The 16644-nt window shown below is 34.1% G+C and overlaps 1 protein-coding gene across 2 annotated transcripts in view; it reads left to right on the forward strand.

The window, feature by feature from the left end:
- The window catches only part of PTPN3 (protein tyrosine phosphatase non-receptor type 3), a 239893-nt gene that overhangs the window by 87791 nt on the left and 135458 nt on the right, over positions 1 to 16644 (forward strand). For both annotated transcript variants that reach the window (XM_051995555.1, XM_051995561.1), the window contains 2 exons: positions 1977 to 2055; positions 9243 to 9287. In XM_051995555.1, coding sequence (XP_051851515.1) covers positions 1977 to 2055; positions 9243 to 9287 — 124 coding nt within the window. The remainder of the gene's footprint in view (positions 1 to 1976; positions 2056 to 9242; positions 9288 to 16644) is intronic.

The raw sequence follows: 16644 nt of genomic DNA on the forward strand, positions 1-16644 counted from the left end.
TAGGTGTATTTTAGTGAGCACTCATCCACCCAGCTACACAAATATTGATATCCACACATGATACATGAATACCTAGAATATTTTTGGTAGTTTTGGGCAATGGATAGAGTGCTGGAGTTGAAGTCAGGAAGTTCTGAATTTGAATGCTACAGTTAGTAGTTATATGACTGTGGGGTCTCAGTCTAAGTTTGTTCATCTGTAGAATGGGGATAATAGCAGCATATACTTTACAGAGTTGTTGTGGGGATCATTTGCTAATATATATAAAGTACTTTGCAAACCTTAAGGTCCACTATAAATGCAAATTATTATCATCACTGTGACTGTTTTTCCTCTCCCAACAGGATGCCCATATGAAGGTATATTATATATGTGAATATATATACGTATGTATATAGATATATGCTCACATATGTACTACATATCTGTATACATGTGTGCACAAATGTATTTGTGTACATGTGTATTATACATAGAGGTGGCATATATCCTTTATCTCCATAGATAAACTCAAAAAGACCCTCTATAGGTACATAAAAGGACTAGTAGAACTAGTGCCTTAATATAGGCAGATATACATACATACAGAAATTTATTCAGTAAACACATTCAGAGAAATTTACTCATTCATTCTACACACATACTTTCTCTATGTATACATCCAAGAATATAAGCCAGTCAACAAGTATTTATCAAAGACCCACTCTGTGCTAGATTTTGGGGTTACAGAGATGAAAAATGAAATAGGCCCTATTCTCAGAGTCTTCCTTCTATAGAATTGTATGTATATGTACTTATGAGCTTATTCACAGATGTCTAGACATCCAGAAATGTTGTATGTGTCTATAGAAATAGAGGCAGGAGATTAGAGATAGCCAACCTTGGTATTAAGAAGTACATTCAGAAATATCAATATGAAAAAGATTAGACTAATAGGTGAGAGAGGTGAAGAATTAGTAGTTTGGTGATAAGTGGGTAGGGGAATGGAGGACTAGGTAGGCAGGTGAGAGAAAGTGAAGTTTGGAATTGGTTGGTGACTCCAAACTAAATAAGCCAATTAGAATACCAGATATATAGAGGATACATAATCACTTCTTGTTGATGGTTCAAGAAGCAATGGAAAGTGCTACAGAGTATTAGTAGAACAAACTAATTTTCTTCTGCTACTGTATCTAGCAAAAGAAAATATATTGACTTATTCATTTTGCCCATGCAGAGAATTTTTGGTGTAGTGATGCATAATATCAGATTTAAGGAAGACATGTATTCCATTGAACATAAAATAATGTTGAAATGTATACATACATACATATATACATATATATATATATATTTATGAATGTGAAACTTTTTACATAGCATAGTAGAAAAAGTGATGGCCTTGAGATCAGAAGACTTGGGATTTTGTAATGGTCTTGCTGCTGCTGCTGATCTTATGTAGCTTTGGTCATATCACATCACTCTCTTTAAACCTGTTTCTTTGTATATAAAATGGAAATAACAATATATGACTTGTGTGTTTTGGGAGTTATTGTGAACATCAAATAAGACAATGCATTTATGTATGCAAAAATGATTTGAAAAAGCTGAACTGCTATGTAAGAATAAATGTTATATTTCTTAATGAGAATTTTGCATGCTAAGAATATATTTAGGATTGTCTTTAAATGATGCAGAGAATAGAGAAAACTGTGAGGACACAGATCCTTATTATTTATTTAAGAGGCCATCAATGAATACTCTTGTAGAAATACTTTACTAGCATATGTATTGTTGCCTCAAGCTTTTAAAAATTGCATTCAGTGTATGCATTTAGCATTTGAAACAAACTCATTTGTGATGTGGAATACAACTAATGTAGTATTGTATTGCAGTGTAGTATTGCAAGTGTTTGTATTGCTTATGAAAGTATCATAATTTTATTTGCATTTTTTTAAAAAGGGAAAAATATAATTTCTTTTTGAAAAATATTGTAGGACCTTTTCCCTGTGCCCTGAATTTTCGAGTAAGATTTTTTATACCTGACCCCAACACATTGCAACAAGAACAAACAAGGTAATGTATTTTTATGTTTTCTGTACAATATATAAAAATTAGTAAAGCTAGTGCTCTTTTTAGTACTACAAAACAAAATATAAATGCTGTGGTACCAGCAGTTACTATCTAAATGAACAAATCAAGTAAACATTTTAAACCACATAAAATTGTTGACTCTCTGACCTCTATGTGGATTGTCTATTTTGTTACTTAAAAGAGGTTAGTTTTCAATCCTAAACTTTCTCACTCAGCTCCCTCAAATATGTGCCCATAGAAAGCAAATTAATCTTAAGAGTTACCAAAATCTAGATATAAGAAGACACATTTCTATTTCTCCAGTACATGTATATTTATATCACAAAATTACATGCATATTACATATATATTTCATTATAATGAACCACACAGGATATACAGATTGTTTTGTTGTAGTAGAATTTTTGTTATGATGAATACTTTTTTTTCTTACTAAAAACTTTATTAATATCTTTTGTTTTTAATATAAACTTCATGTATGAATATGCTCTTCCATTTTTCCCTACTCAACAGCCATTTTTTCCAACAAAACATAAAAAGAGGAAACAAAAAAGCATTTCAGTAAAACTAACCAACATATCAGTAATATGTGACATTATATGCCATAATATGATGAATACTTTGCACCAAATTAGATGAAATTGAGTTAATGACGATCAGCCACTCTAGTCAGCATACAAAAAACTCCCATCACTTTTCTTCAAGCAATTGTATCTCCTTGTCTTCTCGTTTTATATTGGCAACTTATTTGAGAATTTAGACGGAGTTGTTTGAAATAGTGAAGAAAATATACTTGAAAGACAATAATTAATTGATAATAGTATATTAAAAATTCACTTACAACTCCTTCTCCCTCACTGTTCCCTGATTTTGTTGCCAACAGGTTGATTGTCCTTACAGAAAGTGATAACTGCATTATGGTAAACTGGCACATTTCTTGGTCATACAGAGTTATCATACATACCATTGAAACTATAGGCCATATGTAAGGACATCTAAAGAACAGACATCTTAACATTGACTTTGTAATCCTTCTTTAAATTCAAGATAGCCAGATATTATGCTGAACTCATTGTAGGGCAGTATGGAATAGGCAAGTTTGGAACCATTTTCCTCAATTTGTACATGCAGAAATGTCTGTCCTGGTAACTAGATTAACAATGTAGCAGACTCTATTATTTCACTGATTTTAATCTTAACTCCTTATGCCAGAAGTGAGTCTTAGGATTTGTTAGTTTCTATGAATGAGGTAACGAATGCCAAGTGTAATCACTACTCAGAACACAGATATGGGTCTCATGGGCTGATAGTTCTGCAGTTGTACATCAGGGTGGGGAATTTTTTTCTGTCAAAGGCCATTTGGATATTTATAACATCATTCACAAGTCATACAAAATTATTGACTCAAGCAGTGGGAAGTTATTGTACCTAGCTTTCAGCTCATCATAACCTGTAGTTGCCTTAGCAAATGATTTTGTGGGCTATATAAACCATCATGTTGTACATGATGGATTAGGGTCATGAGCTGGTAGAATTTTAGAGTGCGAAGGAACCTCAGAGATTATTTACTTTCACCTCCCAAAGAATGAAGAATCTTTCCTACATAATCCGTGTTATGTAGAATTTCATCCTCACTAAAATTTCTCAAGGGATTGTAGTACTTAGAGCTTAAGGGATATTAAGGATCACCCGTCTAACTTTCTCAATTTACAGATGAGAAAACTGAGTCTTAAATAACTACCACCTGAAATAATCCATTCTACTTTGGGGAAGTTCTGTTCATTAGAAAATTCATTACGTTAGACTTCTTTGTAATTTCAGTTCATTGGCTTTGATTCAACCTTCTCTTCATTACAGCCCTTCAGATATCATCTGTCATTTCTCCTCTCAGCATTCTCCAAGCCAAACATATCTATTTACCTCAATCATTCCCTATTAGGCAGTAGTTTCCAGACTTCTTACCATCATAATTGGCCCCTTTAGAACACATTTCAGTTTTTCATCGTCCTTTCTAAAATATATTTCTCAGAACTATGCATAGTGCTTGCAGTATGGTCTGACCAGTCCAGGGCACAGTGGGGTTATTCCTGTCATTTGCACATTATTCATATGGGCTAAGATTGTATTAGCATTTGAAGTAACCATATTATACAGTTGGTACATGAAACTTCTGGCCAATCAAATTCTCCAGATCTTTTCACATCAGCTACTGCTAAGCCAACCATTCCATATTTAATACTTCTTGCATTTGAACTTTAAGTGCACATCTTGAGTGTATTACCAGTTCCATGTTATCTTGTTGATTTCAGCCTAATATTCTGGGCTTGTCAGATGAACTACTGATTTTTGAGCAATTGGTTCTATTTGAATTCATGGTCAAAGAAGGTTGGGGACAGACTGATTATTTTCTTTCTTTTTTTCTTTTTTTTCAAAAGCAGAGTCAGACAGAGAAATATGAATTACATTTTTCCAATATACAGTTTGGATAAAGCACCTTTAAAAAGAGCTAGTGTTCCATTCATCATTTAAAAATAAGGTGTTTTAAAGGCTTCCTCCAAGTTACTCTACTGAGCCCTAAATTTCAAAGTTAGAAGCAGCAAAGTGTTGGAGTGGATAGAATGAGAATGCTAGGCTTGGAGTCAGGAAGACTTTTTTAACCCTTACAAAGGGTATGACCTTGGGCAAGTCATTTAACCTTTGTCTGCCTTGGTTTCCTCATTTGTAAAGTGAGCTTAATAATTACAACAACCTTATGGAGTTGTTGTGAGGATCAAATGCCTTGCACATTTTAGTGCTGTGTAAATTCCAGCCTTTATTAGTATTATTTTTGCTGTCATCATCATCATCATCATCATCAATGACCTTCCATTTGGTTCTGGGACTGGTTAAGGTTTTTATAATGTTTAACTCCACGTTATATATGATGGTTCCCTGAGAGGTTTTTGACAAATTATTTCTGAAAGCAGCATAGTTTAATGCTGAAGCTGGAATCAAAAAGACATAGTATATATTTATTTGCCATATGGCATTAAGCCATATAATTTTTCTAAGCCTCAGCTTACTTATCTTTAAAATAGAGGTTTTAAAAGCACCTTTAGTTTACTGTTGTTCAGTTGTTTTTCAATTGTGTGTGACTTTTTATGACCCTATTTGGATTTTTCTTGGCAAAGGTACTGGAGTAATTCACCATCTCCTTTTCCAGTTCTTTTACAATGAGGAACTGGGGCAAAAAGGGTTAAATGCTCTGCCCACTTCATCACTGCATCCACTGTCAGAAGAGCACCTACATCACAGGATAGTTGTGAGATTCAAATGAGTTAATATAAATGTTATACAAACTTTAAAGCATTCTACATAGGATTATAGTTTTAGAGCTGGAAAGGGCTTCAGATGTTAATTTTCTCTTTCTACAGGTGAGAAAACTGAGGTCCATAAACATAATTGATTTTCTGTGTTCACATAGGTAATGTGGCAAGTCACAGATTTAAAATCCAGTCCCTAAGTTCAGTGCTTTTTCCATCATACTATGCAGCCTCTAACTATAATATAAATACAAGTTTAGTCTTTTTATTCCTAAATTCTAAAAGTATTATTATTCCTAAATGACATCCTATTTATTTATATTTTTTCATCATTTGAATTCTTCTCTCATTGGACTACTGTCATTTGCAGAGTTTGGTCATATTTGATTATCATTTCTTGGTCAGTGATTTGACACATGGTAAATTTGGAGTTTTTCCCCCCCAGTTTTCTGAATTACATTTTTGTGTGGTAATTCATCAGATTATGTTAATAAACCTGATTTACCAACAGAAGTCAATTTTGCCATTCTAAAATTCCCATTTGTCTATCTGTGACCTTTCCTTGCCACTCCTAACCTTGAAGAAAATCAAATATATCCAATTATATTTGATTATTACTTTGAGTAAACACAGAAACCCCACAGAAAACCATAAATGAAGGTCATCACTTAGCAATCTAGATAATAAGGACCATATGTGTTGAAAAAAAAATGCACATCAGAAACCTAGATAGGCATAACTTAATATGTTCCCCACATGATTTTTTAAAAAGTGTTAGCTTTTTGATATGTTCTGAATATATGATGACTGAAAAGTAACATAACTGAAAGCTATGAAATTATTGATGAACTTTTACATTTTAGTGCTTTTTCCATGAAATATAAATGATGAAATTATCTTATTAAGTGTGAAAATGGCCACAGTTGAACTTGGACAACCTGATATTTGTATACATTTATATATCAAATAGAAGTTTGTTTTAAAAAATTGTCAAAATTATTCTTTTCCTCTTCTGCCACCATTTCTCATCTATATTCAGTTTTTGTAAGTATGGCTTTTGCTATATTGGCCAAATGTGGAAGCTAACTATATTCCTTTTATATTTCATAAAAAAGAGAGATAAAACCAACTATCATGTGGACAGATACAAGTAAAATCCTTCCAGTATCTTCATGGGACTGTTGAACTATAGGAACAGCTTTCTTTGTCCCTTTCCAAGACTTTGTTAGAATTCGATTTGACAGTTGACCTGCTTACAGATAATTAAAAAGTTCTATCTGAAGAATAAGGAATGAAGGTAGCTGATTTGATGTTAGGAAGAACTTGATTTACATCCCACCTCCGAACTAGACAACTAGAAGTTGTATATGACCATGTGTTTCCATTTCCTCATCTCTCAAATGAGGGGCTTGGTCTAGATGGCCTTTCCTGTTCCTTAGAGCTTTCAATATTTTATTGTATGACCATGCACCTGTTCTAGTGTTCACTGATGTTTTATTTTTTTTTTAATTTTGTGCCTATTCTGTAAGACAATTTGTTGACTAATATAGATGTCAAGTGCAATTCATCCTGATCCATTATTTAGAATGTCATTATTGGAAGGGAGAATATGTTTTCTAGTCCATAGAGATAAAAATCTATTGTGAAAGCAATTAACTAATTTATATCAATGTTATTAAATGTCATCCTTTAGACAGACTGCAGAGATATTCATATTTTGCCCTGCCTAATTGAGTACCCACCCATGAGTCTTCTGTGTGCTGTCAGTAAATAGACCAAACAAACCCAAAACTCTAACTGGATATGGAAAAATGCCTGAGCTAAAATGAGTTTGTCTTCGCAGATTAGTCACTTTACTTATTCAGCTCATTCAAACAGGGGATGTGTCCAGAAATAAATATTTGTAGTGGTTAAGACTAGTGATTTCACCAGTATAAAGAACTCCCTAGAGAAGAATGTCCTTTTATCAGTATATATCTCAGATGACCAACTCATCTGTAATTTATAGAAACACCTGAGATGTTCTCTTACAGAAACACTTGAGAATATCAAGAACTTCACTATTTTGTTGGATCATATAGCTGATATCTGAGATAAGATTTGAACCCTGGTCTTTCAGTCTTCAAATTTGCCCCTTTATCCATGATGCCATGCTGTTTATCAGGAAGGCTTATTTTCAGGTTATTTAGATTATTGACACACTGTGTATTCGAGTATGATTCTGAGCACAAATTCTCCTTTCTGTATTGAAAATGACTTCTTTTCAGCTGTCTACAAGGGGAGTAAAATTCACCTGCCTCTCTAGCAAATACCTTTTGTGTAAGCCCCCTGCTCTTGGCTCTAACAAGGTATAAGTATAGTTAAGTATAGTTTAGCATGGTTTTTGGTAAAATGGTTAACTTTTTTAAAAGTACCTGCTGGGCACATCAAAATATGTATTGATTTTAATTATAATGATGAAGAAAATAAATATGCTCTCAGTGGATTTTATTAGAAATTTGGTTAAAAGAGTCTAAAAGTGAATAATTAGGTGGTTGAGTTAATAAATGGCATGCTTATCAAGTGATACACAGCTGGGAGGGTAAGCTAATACACTAAATACCAGAATAAATATTCAAATAGATTTGGACACTCTAAAACATTGAGCCAAGTTGAATAAGATGAATACAGATGAGGAATAATGTAGCCCTTGAACTCGTAATCAAAAAATCAGCTTCATAAGAACAAAATTGGTGGGATGTGGCTAGTTAGTAGTTCAGAATTTGAAATTCAGTACAAATCAACAGATATAGATGGCAGCCAAAAAAAAAAAACCTAATGGCATTTCAGTTGGCAATGAATAAAAAGCATGGTATACAGGAATAAGGAGGTGATAATTCTCCCACACTCCTCCCTAGTCAGACCACATCTAAAGTATTGTGTTCCATTTTGGACCTGATATTTTAGAACAGATTGATAAGCTGGAGAACATTTAGAGGAGAACAGCGAGGATAGTAAAGGGACTTGGGTTCATGATGGATGGATAAAAATCAGTTTAAAAAATTGAGAATGTTTTGCTTCAAGAAATTTTAGTGGCCAGGTTTGTGATCGCTGTCTTTTTGAAAGGGGGGTAGGGTGGGGTGGAACTTTCTATATGGGAGGGGAAAGCTTATTCTGCTTTGGCCCCATATGGCAGAATGACAACTAGTGGGTAAAGGCTTCAAAGAGGGAAATATAGGTATAAAATAAGGGGGAAAAAAACTTCCTAAACATTAAAGTCATCCAGAAATATGGGATTCCAGGATATGATGGGTTTCTCCTCATTGGAAATCTTCGTTCAAAGGTTGGGTCACAATTATTTAAATATATTTTAATAAGTTTTTTTCCCCCCAACTGAATGGATTGAACTAAATGACCACTGAATTTTGTTCCTCATCATTTTTAATTGTCATAACATAAATAATGTTTCCATTATAGAAAAGATAAAGAATGAACAAATAAAAATGGAAAAAAAGGGAATTTCACATGAGAAAGATAGGGTGAACATTATTAAAAAGGTCAGTATCCAATTGCTAAAAATGCAACAACCCTTCCATTTTTTAGAAGACTTGGAAGAATAAAGGGTATAATAAGAAATGAGAAGAGTGAAGAGGAAAATGGTAAACTAGAAAGAACATTTTAAAAACATAGGAGGTTTTAAGATAGGAGTATTACTAGTCTTAAGGATAGTTGTATAAAATTCACAGACATAAGCAAGAATAGTTTCATATTGTTAGAAAAATATTTCTATAGTTATTCTGGTTTTCAGATATACAGATTTTGTTGTTGCCTTATCAAGTCTCTATTGTTTATTTTAATTTAAATATTACTTTTAAATTTGCTTCATAGGCACTTATACTTCTTGCAACTGAAGATGGATATTTGCGAAGGAAGGTAATTAAAGTTCTTTCATTTTTTTCTTCTCTCTAAATTACTAGACTTTTAAAAAAAGAAATCTTCCTGAAGCTGTACTATACTTTTTGTTTTCTATTAGATTTCATTTTTGTGTTTAGAGTGCTACTCAACATAAGTCATGTCTCTTCTTAAAAGTTTCAATTATAGCAGCTATTGTCACTCTAAACAGTCATATTCTGTCTAGATTTCTAAGTCTTTGTCAAAATTACTTCCTCAGAAGTGTTTGGCTTACTGCATGCTAGCATAGATCCTGCTAAAAGCAGGGTTTGGTTAAGGGAAGCCCCTAAACAATTTAGAATAATTGGGGTGATAAAGCAAGTTATATTCTGAACTTAAGAACTAAAAACTGGTGAAACTCTTGGAAGGAGTAAGGGATCAGAATACCTCTGGAGAATACTTTTAGAGAAGAGAATAAGTAAAGATCTTATGAAAAAGCACTGAAAAAGAAGGTGTGGCTAAGTGAGAGGAGTTGAGAAAAGTAGACATCTTAATTGTTCCCTTTTAGTTTCTTCTTCTATCCCCTAGGTCTGTGTTTAACTTTTTTTCTTTTTTAGGGAAATAGCTGAGGGACTAGAGTTATTTGGGGGGTTATGTAGTATTATCTTGTCTAATTCCTGACTGTTGGTGCCTAATAATTGAATTTCATTTGCCTATTAAGTTCACCTCACTTAGGATGTTTTGTGTTTGGGGGGGAGGGAAGGGGGAAGGTTTTCCAGGAAGAGTAGACAGAATGGAACATATTGTCATTCAATTCAGTAAATATCTGTTAAAAACTTACTATGTACAAAGCTCATTGATGGAAATACTTATTATGTAATAAACACTAAGGGCTTACTATGTATGGGGGTGTGTGATAGATACTGGGAAGCAAACATACACATAAAATGAAACACTCCATACTATCATTGACTTAAGGGTATTCTGGAGAAGGGAGGAAGAAAGAGATGTTGGAACCAGTTTATGAAAAAATTTGAATTTAAGGTTAAGAAGTTTGTATTTTATCTTGTAGATTAAGAAAAGCCATGTCTTAAGAGCAGGGAAGAACTTTGGTTATATAGCTTCATTAGCAATTTTATTTCAGCCATGGTAGATTAATTTATAAAGATATTATCATGGTATATGTAAGAGGTGATAAGCATGTGAGCTAAGGGTATGGCAGTAGAAGTAGAAAACAGCACACATAGCGATAGAATTAACAGGACACGGAAACTATTTTGATATGAAGGGTAGGGAAAGATTCAAAGATGATTCTGAGGTGAAAGTCTGAGTGACTTAAAACATAATATTACTATTCATTCAACACCCATTTATTAAGCCCTTTCTGTGTGTAAAACATTGGATGCTAGATAATGGGTAAGTTTGAATTTAGATATGATATTGTCTCTTTGCCCAGTTAGTCTGGTTGGGAGAATAATAAGATACAGATACAGATAATAAAGGTATACAAATTGTATGAGAAGTGCATTAAAGAGCAGCATAACAAAATGTCATGTGAGATTTTGGAGGGAAATCATGATGCAGTTTTGTGGGAAATGGATCTGGGAAAACTTCATAGAGAGAAGGAACATTTGAATTGGGCTTTAAAGATTGGATGTTAATTTAATATCTGGGAAAATAAATCTTGTCTCAGAAGCTCTTTACTTTGGGATCCATCTTTGCCTCTATTATTCCAATTTTGAAGAGTAAGGAATGGGAAACCTTTTTGGGTGTAGTGAACAACACAAGGACATGAAACCAGTTGATCACACATCAAGTTGAGTGATATCGTTTTATAGCTCAAATATCAAAGATAGGGCATGGATCCAGTTAATCACAAGTCAAGTTGAGAAATTTTGTTGTTTAGCATTAACTCAGAGTAGTCCAGTTTAGATAAATTATAGAGTGTATGGAGGAGAGTAATGTGAGCTAAGAATGGAAAAATCAAGAGGCATCAATTTGGGAAGGATTTTGAGTGTCAAAGTTACTTGAACTTTACTTAGAAGGCATTTGGGAACCCCGAATACTTTTAAACAGAAGAATTAACATGGCCAAATCTGATAATTTTGTGAAGACAATAAGCTCAATTTTGGACTTGTAGATTTTAAGTTTTGGTTGTGGGACATGTGGGTGAAAATGTCTAATAGTAAGGGGGTAGAGTTGTAGAAATCCATAGAGAAATCAACATTTTTGAAATGGATTTGAGAATTATGTGCTTTAGAGGTGGTAACTGAAGCATTGGAAGCAGTGAGATTGCCAACAAAGAGAATATGGAAAGAGAAGAAAGGATGGTCCCTTGAAGAACATCTTCCTTAAGTGGTTGGGAGGAGCATGAACCAGGATTATTATTGAGCGGGAGGAAGTGGCTAATGGTATTAGATTATGTGAAGAGAAAATCAAGGAGGAGGTCTCAAAAAAGCCAGAATTTAGTATAGTTCCTGACACATCGTAGACATTTAATAAATATTAACTTAACTGGTTAGTATGCTATGTACAACCTTTGGAAGAACCATTTCTTCCTCTTTCCTTTTTTTAAAAGTCAGTTTATATAATGTTGCTATCATTTTCCCCATCCAAAGTCTTTACTGCCAACTAATTATAATAGTAGATGACATTTACATAAAGTTCAGAGTTCACAAAGCACATGGCAAATGATTTATCATTGTAGTTTCACAATAATCCTTTGAGATTGAAAGAACCATTTCCATAGAATGATGGTGGAAAATAAGGGGTCAAGACGACAGTGAGAAGTAAGGAGCCAGTGGCAAAAGGAAAGATGCTAATCCATGTTTTGGGTTACTTTTACATTCACATTGGTATCCCTTTAAATATCTTTTTCAATTCTTGTGACTTCTAGCTCCCTTGTCCCTCAGCTTAACTTAAACCCCATCCTCATCTAAAATGGGCTGTGTCTATGATTTTACTTTAGTCCGTCTATCCTCCAAATGGTTCATTCCTTCTATACCTATCCTCACCTTAACCATCAGTCTCTCCATTCTGTGTTCTTGCAGTCTGTGACTCCTTCTCTGGCTCAATCTTTAGTCTTGATTTTTTCGTTTCTTTTAACTATGCTTTATCCTTCATTCTTGAATTCTTTTCTTCCTTCTCCTTTATTTGTATTCTATTAACCACCTCTACCATCCCTGTTTTTGTTGTTGAGTCATTTTTTCACTTGTGTCTAACTCTTCATAATCCCATTTGGGGTTTTCTTGGCAAAGATACTATGGTGGTTTGCTATATCCTGCTCATTGGTGAATGCTGCTAGAATAAGTCACAAAAATATGACAGTTGGACCTACTTTAAATGAACATAATCGCATTCCAATTGAATCCTCAAGCAGTTCTTTTTCCCTTTTTAATTTTTAATTCACACTCTCTACAGTTGTTCACTATTCAAATCTGTGTACAACCCTGTCTTAGTACAAATGGTTCCTCTCATTTTACAGATGAGGAAACTGAGGTAGACAGGGTTAAGTGAATTGTCCAGGGTCACAAGGGTATTCTGTGTTTGAGGCCAGATTTGAATTTGGGAAAATGAGTCTTTATTGACTGCAACACCTAATTTCCTTCCCTTTCTTTCCCTCCCACCCCTTTTTTCTTTTGTTGTTATTGTTACTTCCAAGCTGATAAATGCTACTGGAATAAGTCACAAAAATATGACCTTTGGACCTACTTTAAATTAACATAATTGCATTGCCATTGGATCCTTACTTATTGTGTGGCAATCCTTTTATTCTTCCCTCTTTAATTCTTGTCACATTCCCCACAGTTGTTTTGACTTTCACATCAAGCCTCCAGTGCTGCTTACAACTCTCTCTCACATCAGATGCTTGCTTTTAATGATAATAATCTCTCATATATATTCTTTATCTCCAATCACATAACTGAAATCATACTAAAGCCTCTTAAAACTTTTCACATGTAGTGTTGTGGCAGCCTTCTAGCCAATATTCTAGTCTCAAATCTCTTCATACTACAATATATGCTCATTCAGCTGCGAAAGTGATTTTTTTCTAAAGTTTAGTTCTGACCATATTACCTTGCCTGCTCAAGGATCTCCATTCTCTCCACTGACCTCCAAGATCAAAGATAAACCCTTCTAGCATTTAAAACTTTTCATAATGGCTTTACTCCACTCCTCTCTCTGAACCTTATATAAATTCCATTGGTCTATTTGTAGTTCCTTAGCAAGATACTTTATCTCCCATTTTTATGCCTTGTGTACTTGCTTGGACTCCTCTGGCTTTTTTCAATATTCAGCTCAAGTACTGTCTCCCTCATTACAATTACAGCACCAGCTATCTTTGCCTTTCTTTGTATCTACCAGTGCTTAACATAGTGCTTGAAATATAGTCAGTACTTAATTAATACTTGTTGATCAACTAATAAGATTGGCAAAATACAGTAATTTTGAAAGGCTAGGAGAATACTAACAACTAGTGAAATTAGTAAAGACTTCCATCTGCATTCTCCTTATCAGAAAAGACAAAACTGTGGTTTGTGGTTCCTGTATAATTAAGAGAATGGTGGTTTAAATGACATCAGAAAATCAGAAGGAGCAGTGGTAAAAAGAAACATTCATGAAGAGAATAAAAAGAATCATAGATTTAGAACTTGAAGGGGCTTTAGAGGAGAGAATAATGGTTTAATAGGAAGTTTGTCAATTGTGAGTTGCTGATGGACTATCTACTGTAAAGTTTCCAATAGAAAATTAGGCAAGGAGATAAGGGGTGGGAGGATAATAAAAGGGAGGTCTGATAATGGGAGGCAGTGATTAGAAGTAAAATAAACTTTTGAGGAGGGACAGAATTAAAAGAGGAAAAAATAAAAGATAATGGGATGGAGGGAAATGTGCAGAAATGATAACAATGTAAATGGGGTTAGTTTGCCCATAAAATGTGAGGAGATAGCAGAATGGATTAGAAACCAGAATTCAAATACATGTCATTTACAAGAGACACACTTGAAACAGTAAGATAAGGAGTTAAAATAAATAGAAGGTAGGGATAGCAAACTTGAACTCAGACAAAGCAAAAACAAATATGGACCTAATTAAAAGGAATTATCAAGTAAACTATGTTTTGCTAAAAGTTATCATAGACAATAAAATAATATAAAAAAAAACTTTGCAACAAGCTTCTCTGATAAAAATCTCATTTCTCAAAAATATAGTAAGTCTAGAACTGAGTCAAGTTTATAAAAATTAAAGCCATTTTCCAATTGGTAAATGGTTAAAGGACCAGGCAGTTTTCCAAAGAAGAAATCAAAAACTATTTGTAGTCATAAGAGAAAAATGCTCTAATTCACTATTGATTAGAGAAATACAAATTAAAACAGCCCACACCTATCAGAAACGACAAGTGTTAGAGGTATGTGGGAAAAGGTGAAGAACTTACAAATTCTAAAGTAGATCAAGCCTTATAGGCCTCAGTTTTGGCGTTTCCGAAGTCACATGATTTTAGATAAGGCCTGGACTACGTGGCTGAAGAAGCTGTATATCATCTTGTCTACTACATTCCACTGACCAACTAGAGGAACAGTAGATTTGTGTGACCAATCACAACATATAGAGGGTGGGATTTTGGAGGTTCTTTGTCTGAAATGTATAAAAGCTGTAAGCATTTTCAAGGTTCTGGCCCTATTCCTGCTGTGAAATTTTGCTCACAGACCAGGATGGGGTCCGCTTCTTGAGATTCTAATAAATAATTCTGCTTTCTATGAGTGATCTCTGTAGTAGTCAATTCGGGTAGGTCTTTTTGTCCCAAACAGAGGGAATGAGGAAAAAATAAGTATTCTAATTTTCTATTGGTGAGTTGTAAGTAGTCGAGCTTATTTGGAATTATACCCAAATGATTATAAACTTGTGCATACTCTTTGACGCAGCAACATTACTACTAGGTTTGTAATCCAGAAAAATCATAGGAAAAGAAAAAGAACATATATGTAAAGAAATTATTTCTAATAGTTCTTTTTGTAGTGGCAAATAATTAGAAATGAAGGGACTGCAAATTAGTTGGGAAATGACTAAATAAGTTGTGTCATATTGTGATAGGCTATTGAGCTATAAGAAAGCATGTGTGTCTGTATGGGGGAGGTAATTCAGAAGAACATGGCAAGACCTATATGAAATGATGCAAAGTGACGTGAATAAAACCAGGAGATCATTGTACACAGTAACAGCAATGTTGTAATGATGGCCTACCATAAAAGACTTGGCTATTCTGATAAATAGTGATCCAAGACAGTTCCAGGGGCTTCTGTTTTTCTTGCCTTTTTTTGTAATATGGAAATTTGTTTTGCATGATTTCACATGTATAATTGATGTCATATTGCTTACATTTTCAGTGGCTTGGGGAGGGGGAGAATTTGGAACTCAAAATTTAAAAATAATGTTGTACCAAAGTTCCCTTTTAATGTTGTGACCCAGTTTCTCCAAGTGTCCTATTTAGTTATTCTGCCTTGGGTTATAACCTTTCCCTCTTAATGTTTGATGTGATCAAGGTCTACCTCTGTTACTCTGCCCCAAAACCCCAGCCTATAAACATTCCCTCTTAAATGGTTGATGAGATAAAGATTTTATATCTTTAGGTTATAGACATTCCTTCTTAATGTTTGACAGGATAAAGGTTTACCCATTTTAGATGTCATTAGAATATCAGTAATCTCCCTCCATTGTGTCATCCTAGGGCCTCCCCCCATTAGGTTATCTCAACTCAGGTACCTCCCCCGTTGTGTCGTTATTTTTGTTATTCCATAAAAGGCTGGCCCTCTGAGTACTTCAGGGCTGGACAGACTCTTTGAGATAATAGTCTGTCCAGCCAAGAGTCTGTCCAGCCCTGGAATCAAACATGGATCCATTGGTCCCATATTTTCTCTCCATTTAATAAACTATTGAATTCGTCTCTAATCTCTATCTTGCTCACTTTCTTCAGCATTACAATAAAAAAATGTTTAAAATAAGTAATAAAATTTAAAACTAAAAAAAAAAAAAGAAAATTAGGAAAGTAGGATTGATCTGGGATACTGATCTTGGAGTCAAGAGGCATTGTGTCTTCAAAAATTCCTTATTACAGTCATGTTCTTTCCCAATAATTTCTTTCCTTTCTTTCTTCCAAGGGAAATTGGTACAAATCAATAGTATTTAGGAGGGTTGGGGGTTTTTTAAGTTTATTTTTCTTAAGAATTTTCTGGGTCTTTACATTCTGTAACAACACGAGGTACCCTATAAGAGACCTTGTGTCTGGATTGAGATTTGACCCTTGAATTTAGACCGGCCAGGTTTCAAGGACTGCTTCTGATTTTGAGGCCCTGGCCAGATCATGATTTTACCTCTTAGTTCCTAAGCTACCACTAGGGCCATA

Source organism: Antechinus flavipes, chromosome 1 (assembly GCF_016432865.1).
Source record: "Antechinus flavipes isolate AdamAnt ecotype Samford, QLD, Australia chromosome 1, AdamAnt_v2, whole genome shotgun sequence".
Lineage (NCBI taxonomy): Eukaryota > Metazoa > Chordata > Mammalia > Dasyuromorphia > Dasyuridae > Antechinus > Antechinus flavipes.